Source organism: Sinocyclocheilus grahami, unplaced genomic scaffold (genome assembly GCF_001515645.1).
Source record: "Sinocyclocheilus grahami isolate Dianchi unplaced genomic scaffold, SAMN03320097.WGS_v1.1 scaffold318.1, whole genome shotgun sequence".
Taxonomy (NCBI): domain Eukaryota; kingdom Metazoa; phylum Chordata; class Actinopteri; order Cypriniformes; family Cyprinidae; genus Sinocyclocheilus; species Sinocyclocheilus grahami.
This window is the reverse complement of record NW_015505497.1, coordinates 742,383-752,471: the sequence shown is the minus strand read 5'-3', so window position 1 is coordinate 752,471 and position 10,089 is coordinate 742,383. Positions and strand designations below refer to the sequence as shown.

The window sequence follows — 10,089 nt, the reverse complement described above, 5'->3', positions numbered from 1 at the left end:
GAGTTGTGGGTGGGTGGGTGGAGGGGGGGGGGGGGGGGGGGGGGGGGGGGGGACGGTGGCACTGATTCTTGTCTTTATCCAATGACTGTATTTTGCCTGCTGGGAAGCTACTACTGGCAAATTTCTCGATACCCATACAGGGCCTTTAAATAGATAATAAAAGGCCATTTGCTTTTTGATTACTCTAGAGATGTTGGCAGAGCGATAGAGACATTGGAATGGAAGGTGTTAGAGGTCTGAACAATGACTGTTTTCATAATGTTCACTCATTAGTGAACTTGCTTTGATATTTACTTGAAGTTTAGGGTCAGTAAGATTTATTTTTGTTAAAGAAATGAGTACTTTTATTCAGTAAGGATGCATTACATTGTTCAAAAGTAACAGTAAATACATTTATAATGTTACAAATCTATTTCAAATAAATGCTGGTCTTTTCAACTTTCTATTCAGTAAAAAAAAATCCTGAAAAATCACTAATTTCCATAAAAATATGAAGCATGACACCGAAGACTGGTGTAATGTTGCTGAAAATTCAGATTTGCATCACAGAAATAAAATACATTTTAAAATATATTGAAATAGAAATCAGTTACTTTGAATTGTCAAAATATTTCATAGTATTACTGATTTTATTGTGTTGTTGATTAAACAAATGCAGCCTTGGTGAGCATGAGAGACATTAGAATTAACGTAAACCTGTATGAAAGTAGACAGTCAAGCTCCAAAAAGGGGAACCTACTGTCTACTTTGGCAGCTGCCTTCTAAGGCAACATCCCAACAGAACTGATTTGAAAAGTGTAACGAGTCTGTTAATCGATCAATCGAGTCACACATACCGCACTCCTCATGTAAAGCGTGTAAGACATTCATCTAGTGCTTGTAGTTGATCACAGTAGTCTAGACATTGGCATGTTGTTTAGCTAACAACTGAGTACTCAAATAAACGCAAATCCATAACATACACAAATATTGGGCGAAATTATTTTGTGTTTCATCAGCTATTTATTTTAGCAATATTTTACAGTAATATATCAAATTATATTGATACATATTTATCACTGTTTGAATATATTTTCATAAAATTCAGCTATATAAAAGTGATGCAGGAAACATTTTCTGATCAGTTAAACTGCATGATTTTTCCATGATTTTCACAATAATTTGTGAAAAAAATCATAAGGCTTGTTGACTATAGAAATATTGCAGAAATGTCAATGATCTTTAAGATTTTATTAATGTGACTTTACCAGGACTGGGAAAAAAAAATACAAAAAACTAAATAAATAAAAATAAATTAATTGATAGACAGACAAAAGATAAATAGAATGACAGAATGATAGACCGAATGACAGAGATAGATAGATAGATAGATAGATAGACGGATAGACGGATGGACAGATTGATAGACAGAGAGACAGACAGAGAGAACTGTGGGAAACCCTGAAAGAATCACCTAGGAATAATAACAAATAATAACTTAAAAATAATAACTAACGCCAAATAATCTCCAAAACAGTGTGACTATTTTTAAGATAAACGCAAGACTTTTCTCAGGATCAATGTCCCTCAGGTGCCATCAAGTCTGAAGAAGTTGCTCAACGCAAATCTAAACCATTCATGGGATTTTTATTGTACAATTACAGAGGCAACTGAGGTACTGGCAAAGGAGGAGATGAAATTATACACATTCTCCTATTAATAAGTAAAAATGAGCTGGAGAGAGAAGCACCCAGGGGGGCCTCCACTGGAAAAATACAAGGTGCTGGCAAACGACCAATGATTTCCGTACAACGGAAGAGGGTTCTGGGAAAGCCGCTTCTGTCTGCTTGACTGGCTGCAGGCGCGGAGAGAAAGCAGCATCCAAGGTTGCATAAAATGGACACCAGAGAATAAGACAACTGGAATTATCACTGACATTTTTATGGCTGCAGTCGCAGGGGTTTATGGGTATCATATGCAACATTACATAACAGGCCTCCAGGAGTTTGAGTTTGTTACGAACCGATCGACCGCAATAAAACGTGTAATTAGATGGATGGAGGATGTGTGTAAGGATGTGAGAGATGATACCTGGATCTCTGTCGCTGGTCCAGCACTGCTCGTTTGGCTTGAGTCTCCAGCTGTTGGAGATGTCGGTGGCGGCGTTTTCGACAGGGCGCCACATCTGGGATGTCATTTAAGCTGTCGTCCATCAGGTTGCTTTCTGGCATCTCTGTTAGACAAAACATGGAAAAGTTCAAGTTCATCCGATGTTCATATTTGCAAAGAAAATGTACTTAACATTTAGTCAGTATTTCATTATGCCATATTCATGAATTTTACTTAATTTCTAATCAGAAATGGTATAACTCATTGTAAATGTAAATATTTTTTATGAATTTAGCAGAACATGTAATAAAATATATAATTATAATCTATAAACATAATATTTTAACATTATAATGTGCAGAAATAATGTGCATCAAACAGACCAAACATTAAACAAATGTACTTTTTTTGGAAATAATTTAATTTACATCATCTCAGGCAGATCCATCCTGAACATAATATGACTGAATATTATTTATATATTAATATAAATATAATATTAACTGTATACAAATATTTCATTATCAGTAATATTAAATAATTATATGTATTATTATTTTTATTTCATACATGTATTTAAATAACAACAACAACAGCAATTATTATTTAAATACATACTTTCTATATTTCTATTCTCCTTATTAGTGCATTGTTATTATCTTAATTTTATTAACAGCATGTGCATTAAAAACTTTGGCAAAAAAAAAAACAATAATCATTATCCAAATTATTCTGCCAATAATTTAGATGAGATTAATGCATTTAATTTAAGCAGAAACATTCAGCCAACCTGATCAGTTATTGAGCTACATAGCCATCTGTTGCCAATTTCATGATTTCAGTCAAGATGAGATATTATCTGTGATTGTTATTATTTGTGATTGTGTGATTGTTTGCATATATAATGGCTCTGAACAGGATTAATGGAGGTTCTCACAGCCAGCGTTCAGGCAGCTGGCCAAGATATGACTCCGCTAACACAATCAACATCACAAACGCATTAAAAGCATGTTGAGCATCAACATTAAATGATGTACATGCAGTGGGACTGCCATAAAACCCAGCAGGAGCACATCGGTCTCATGTGATATGTCATTGTAGCACACTGGGAGACTGTTCAAGAATCCAATAGTACTTGTCCTTTAAAGTACTATTGCATTGCCAGAAACATTTCCATGATTGCTTCTGGCAGTTGTTTACAGTTTAATTTACACAGGACAGATATAGCTATGAAACTGGGTGGGTTTGACTCACGTTAGTTGATGCAGCAAACATCCTAACCACATTAAAGACTCTTTCAATTATCCTTCATGTACTGCACCTTCATGGTAAACTTTATAGTTAAGATTAAAAAGACTAAAGCTACAACTCATACTCTTTAAACACAAAAACATAACCATGCACACACTCTGAAACATAAACCACTGAGTCACGCTTTAAGGAAGGAAAGAATAGGACAATGAGGAACTATGCCAAAGTGACACACACCTAGCAACCATACATTACAATTCATACTGTTTACAGGGTCACACGACTGTGGAAGGGGGTTTCTTATAGTGATTTTCACTTTTACTCCACAGGGTTTACACAAGGGGAAAAACAGAGAAATTGAGCAACCCGCAGACTAAATCATGTGTGACTCCACCTCATTTCCCTTTTTGTGCCTCAAAACTCTGACTCAACAGCCTGACGGAGCCCCCAAATATGGCCTTAGAGTAGCCCGATGTCGAAATCGGCCAAAAGCAGACGGTGTTGCCATGGAACAACTCGTCTAGGAGATGACGTCATTAACAATGACGGACGACGCTGGGAAAATCTGAGGGAATGAACTACCTGTAGGCCGTCTCAGTTCTGGCTCAAAGGTTTAATATGCTGGACGATGCAGCGGTTCTCAGCAGGGGAAAAGACATTAGCATGGTCATGCTTTGGACAAGAGAGCAAATACCTACAGTGATGTCAGCGCTCTCATTGACGCAATGCAATTACAAGTCTTCGCTGTTCTGTGCAGTTTATTTGTGGTCCAATGGTAGAAATACTGCAATATAAGTAATGTTATGTAATGCAGCATAGCTATTTAAAAAAAAACAGTTAATTAACCATGCAGCAATGCCTATTATGGATAATTCAGTGAATTAGATACTTTACAAATGAAAAATAAATCATCTGATGGATGCAAACCAGAATCGGAAAAGTCTCAAATTTAAGATGAAGGGGCAAAAAATGCCCCTAAATAAATGCAAGTATCTGCTTAAACTTAAGTATCTGACATAAAGGACAACACAGATATTAAATGAGGTAAAAAATGCCCTTACAAAGCTAAAAAATGCCACTTGAAATCAGTTCTGGGAGCAAATATTGCCCCTTAATAGAAAACGTAATTCCTGATGCTCATGCAAACCGAAGATAAGGTCATTTATAAATGAATAAAACTGATAACAGCTGCTTCACATTGTATAACACAAGATAAACACAAAATACTTTCAATATTATACGAACAACATCATAAAACCCAATATTCAAATCGTAAATTGTTAAATATTTGATACACACAACTCTAAGTGTGCTTTCACACTAGCACTTTTGGTGCGCACCCGGGTTCGATTGACGTCAGAGTTCGGTTCGTTTGGATGATGTGAACGCGGTCTTCTGAACTCGGGTGCGCACCCACGAACCGTACCCGAGTCCGCTTAAAAGGGGTGGTCTGGTTCAAGTGAACTCTGGTACGGTTCGCTGCTGATGTGAACGCAATCGTACCAAATCACGGAAGTGAACGGCTATTAATGACGTACTATTTGATAAAAATTTGTGTTTTTCACTCACTTTCCTGTCGAGCGTGACTGACGCGCTGCAAGCAGAGAGCTGTATATCTCATTTCTGTTCACCTTCAGAGTTCTTTAGGGCATTTGCAGTAAGGCAGACGTAAGTGCCGTTAAGTACTGAAGCTTTGGAAACAAAACCAATTGTTCAAAAGCATAAATATAAAATTGAAGAGAGCAATGCTACGCATTTTGCCGTCTTCTCCTGCGCCTTCGTTACTAAGCAATTGGGTAAATGGCTGCTGGCTTGATGATGTAAACGAACCGCGGTTCGGACCCAAATAATATAATGTGAACACAGTCCAGCGGGGGCAGGGGGAGGGGGGGAGCAATCGAATTCGGGTTCGGACCAAGCAATTGAACCAAGTGTGAAAGCACCCTAAAAGTTGGATTCCATATTAATGCACCAATCAGAGATGTAGACCTAGTGGATTATGGCATGTTTCTTTGTCGATTTCTATCATTGCATGGTACATACTGTCATTCTGTCTGGTCCTACATCAAGATCTTGAGCTTTTACAGTGCTAAGTGCCGTTAAGTACTGAAGCTTTGGAAACAAAACCAATTGTTCAAAAGCATAAATATAAAATTGAAGAGAGCAATGCTACGCATTTTGCCGTCTTCTCCTGCGCCTTCGTTACTAAGCAATTGGGTAAATGGCTGCTGGCTTGATGATGTAAACGAACCGCGGTTCGGACCCAAATAATATAATGTGAACACAGTCCAGCGGGGGCAGGGGGAGGGGGGGAGCAATCGAATTCGGGTTCGGACCAAGCAATCGAACCAAGTGTGAAAGCACCCTAAAAGTTGGATTCCATATTAATGCACCAATCAGAGATGTAGACCTAGTGGATTATGCCATGTTTCTTTGTCGATTTCTATCATTGCATGGTACATACTGTCATTCTGTCTGGTCAGAGTCACTGTAGATCAAATCAGCATCGTGCTGCTTTCAGGGAAGAAATTCCACTAAATTCGCAACACATTGCTAAGCTATATTAAAATATGAGTTTCGTTTGAGGTTCTAGGCACAAATTCAGTTGTGGGCTCATCAAGTTTGACTTCAAAATTTGTAAATATGTAACTATGTCCAATGAGCACAATATTACAGAGCCTTGAGAACAAATCAACTCCGAATATACAGCGAGCTGAAGAATGAGAATTTCCACAAATCCACACAAACTAAATCCCAGACTTTGTTAAAAAGTAGGCTGAGAAAGTTTTAGCAGTAATTTGAATTTAAAAAAAAAAGTTAGAGGTACTTGCATCTGAAATTGTGGCTCTCTGGAAACTTTAAAAGAGTAGGAGAAAAAGGGTGAAGTTAGAAGACTAACCTTGTGTAAGAGGCTGTCTGGGTTCAGCCTCCTGTTCATCTTCTGTACTGCCTCCATAATCACTCTCTCCAGGACTCTTATCTGCCGCAGGCTCCATCACCTTGTGCTCTTCACTGTCTGCCTTTTTCCTTTCAAGAGAATACAGTATGTAAGACATATGTGACCCTGGACCACAAAACCAGTCATAAGGGTCAATTTTTCGAAATTGAGATTTATACATCATCTGAAAGCTTTCCATTGATGTATGGTTTGTTAGGATGGGACAATATTTGGTCGAGATACAACTATTTGAAAATCTGGAATCTGAGGGAGCAAAAAATCTAAATATTGAGAAAATCATCTTTAAATTGTCTAAATTAAGTTCTTAGCAATGCATATTTCTAATCAAAAATTTAGTTTTAATATATTTACAGTAGGAAAGTTACAAAATATCTTCATGGAACATGATCTTTACTTAATATCCTAATGATTTTTGGCATAAAAGAAAAATCAATCATTTTGACCCATACAATGTTTTTTTGGCTATTGCTAACTTAAGACTGGTTTTGTGGTCCAGGGTCACATGTAAGAAAACATATTGCAGACTCATTTCTAGAAATGACTGATTCACATATTCTAAACAAAAGTAAGAGAATGCACAAACATTTGAAAGTTTCTCTTCCATTCAAAAACAGTTTCCCTTCCTTTCATCCTCAGGTTTTTTTTTTTTTTTACTACCATTCAAATATTTTGGGTCAGTTAAGATTATTATTATATATATTTTTAATAAATCAGTATTTTTATTTCACCATGATGCTTTAAATTGTTTGAAAGTGACAGAAAAGACATTTAGAATGTTACAGAAGATCCATTTCTATATATATATATATATAAACTAACGTTTATATGGTGTATAACTAATGATTATACGGATATGGTGTAATGTACTGGTCTGGAGCTGGATCACATCACTCCACCAAGCCAAAGGAATATTTTAGAACAAATCAAAACTGAAATGTCAATGTCTTTACCAGGATAGTTAACTTTTGGCCCATTCTCTCTAGTATTTTCTCTAGAAAATACACACACACACACGAACAAATATATATATATATATATATATATATATATATATATATACAGTGGGTACGGAAAGTATTCAGACACCCTTAAACAAGGAGGAATGGCAGAGGGTCCCCAAATCCAGGTGTGAAAAACTTGTTGCCTCTTTCCCAAAAAGACTCATGGCTGTATTCGATCAAAAGGGTGCTTCTACTAAATACTGAGCAAAGGGTCTGAATACTTAGGACCATGTGATATTTCAGTTTTTCTTTTTTAATAAATCTGCAAAAATGTCAACAATGCTGTGTTTTTCTGTCAATATGGGGTGCTGTGTGTACATTAATGAGGAAAAAAAATTAACTTAAATGATTTTAGCAAATGGCTGCAATATAACAAAGAGTGAAAAATGTAAGGGGGTCTGAATACTTTCCGTACCCACTGTATATATATATATATATATATATATATATATATATAGTTTTGGCCAAACTTCAACACAGAACAAGAACAGGCATATTTTAAAGAAATAAGTATAATGAATGATTTCTTTTTCAGTATTAAGGATTTTAATTTTACATTTAATTTGAAAGTACACAGCAGTTTCGATTTTAACTTTTAAGGGATGACTTTGAGTAATGTAATGTTTTCAGAACAAAAAGTCTTTGAGTAATGCTAACCACTAAGCTTAACTTGCTCATAAATCATAAAGCACTATTCTAAAAAAAACTCATTAGAGGTTCCTGAGGGGACCCGTGTTGAATTAGCCTTCCAGGTTAGCTTACAAATTGATGTCTTTAGTGAACAGCTCTGTTCTGCAAATTATTTTATTTATTCCAAACATCCATTTTTACAGTTCTGTGGGAGTTGGGCAGTATTGATCTGGTGTGGACCTACTCTTTAGTGATGTGTTCCTGTTCTCTTCTCAGCTTCTGGTTCTCCTCAAGCAGATGCTGGTTTTTGGCCTGTAGACGTGTGCTCTGCTCCAGGCCATGACTAATGAGCTCCCTTATGACTTCAGTGGGCTCAGGCACTGCCTGCAGATCCACCACGCCGAGCCTGAACTGACAAATAAAGAGAGAACAAGATTAATAATAGAAGACCTCGTGCAACCTGGCACCTGGAGGAGACACCTGCCCATCAGCTATTAGCATTAGCATCCTGGCTGGAGACACAAGGGAGATTGGCTAAGAATGAACTTCGCCTACAGACGGTGAGATTTATTTGTTGGTTTCTGAGTTTATGGTTTTGGAGCAGGGATGTGGTGTAATGTATTGGAGCTGGATCACATCACTCCACCACTGAGATCCAGACATTCTCACTATTTTTGACCAAATAATTTCCATAACTTTTCCATCAAAAAATTCTGTCAATCTTTACTGACCAAAAATATTTAAATTTGTTTCGATTTAGAGGAATTTGGTAACGAATCATTCAGACTGATGTGTGAAACTGTTTGACTGATTCATTGAAAATACTCAACAGAACAAATTGAATCAGACCTAATATCAAGCCAAAGGAATATTTTAGAACAAATCAAAACTGAAATGTCAATGTCTTTACCAGGATAGTTAAGTTTTTTTTACTTTTGGCCCATTCTGTAGAGAACACACACACACACACACACACACGCGTGTTTGTTTGTGATAATATGCCAAAATAATTACTATTATTTAATAGTATTTATTTGTTAATTACTATTATTTAATTATTTATTTATTTTCTGTAATTTATAACAAAAATACGTATACATTTAAATTAACATATTGTAAAAATAACATATTATATACATATAAATACATTATTTTATATATATATATAAATTATAATTATAAATTCATAAATTATATTTAATTATATAAGTATAATTATATTAAATACATGAATTAATAAGTAAATCATAAAAAGATAAATAAATTAATACATAAAAAAATTATGAAATGAAGAAAATAAAAAAATAATAAAACAAAAGACTTAATGAATAAAATAAATGAATAAAAATTGTATTTTAAAAATAGATAAATAAATAATTATATATACATCATGAAATATTATAAATACAGATCTATAATTAGCCATAATAAGCCTAATTTACATAGACTGGATACACATTTGCAGCACAAAAAGCACAGTGCTGATCCAGCACAGACAGAACCTGGTTAAAGTAAAACGAGGGAAGTTCATGAATACAATGCTTTTTTTATCTGCAAAAAAACTGAAAAACTGTTTAGTGAATTCACACCTCAGGGTTTCACTGCCCAAATCCGTCTAGCACCTGGACAAACACACCAACATTTAGCCTGGACTCTTGTACTGATAAGACAAGCCAACCGCTGTGATGGGAGCCAGCGGGCGACAGCGAGTCTCTGAACCTCAAATAGATGAATTCTTACAGGACACACAAGGGACTGTGTAGTGTGTGCCAGTCTGTGAATGATAAGAACGACTGCACTGAAGATAACAGAACACAATGAAGTTCCTGCCGTCAACTTACCGAGTCTTCTTGACAGCTGTAAGCAAAAGACAGTGAGTGGGAACAAGAAAGTGAATCCTTATGACCTTGTTGTGAATGACTAATGTAGTAATATAGCACTAAAAGAGAAGTTTAGCATGCTCTTTAGGGAACGGAGATGAAGCTGTCAAGCTCAAAAAAGGGGGCTAAAAAGGAAGCATAAAACTATTGTAAAAGTAGCCCATTCCACCTGCACACTATTTTCCAAGTCTCCTGAGGTCAAACAAATGCTGTGTGAAGAACAGTAAAATTACACTTCTATTGTTATTTCCTAACATTCGCTTATGTTGTAGCAACAACT

At 35.8% G+C, this 10,089-nt stretch overlaps 1 protein-coding gene across 1 annotated transcript in view; it reads right to left on the bottom strand.

The window, feature by feature from the left end:
* xrcc4 (X-ray repair complementing defective repair in Chinese hamster cells 4) overlaps nt 1-10,089 on the bottom strand; it is a 32,530-nt gene that overhangs the window by 10,345 nt on the left and 12,096 nt on the right. The window contains exons 4-7 of the mRNA XM_016294427.1: nt 8,174-8,340; nt 6,849-6,853; nt 6,239-6,403; nt 2,071-2,212 (exon numbers count right to left, since the gene is read on the bottom strand). Of these exons, the coding sequence (XP_016149913.1) occupies nt 2,071-2,212; nt 6,239-6,403; nt 6,849-6,853; nt 8,174-8,340 (479 nt within the window). The remainder of the gene's footprint in view (nt 1-2,070; nt 2,213-6,238; nt 6,404-6,848; nt 6,854-8,173; nt 8,341-10,089) is intronic.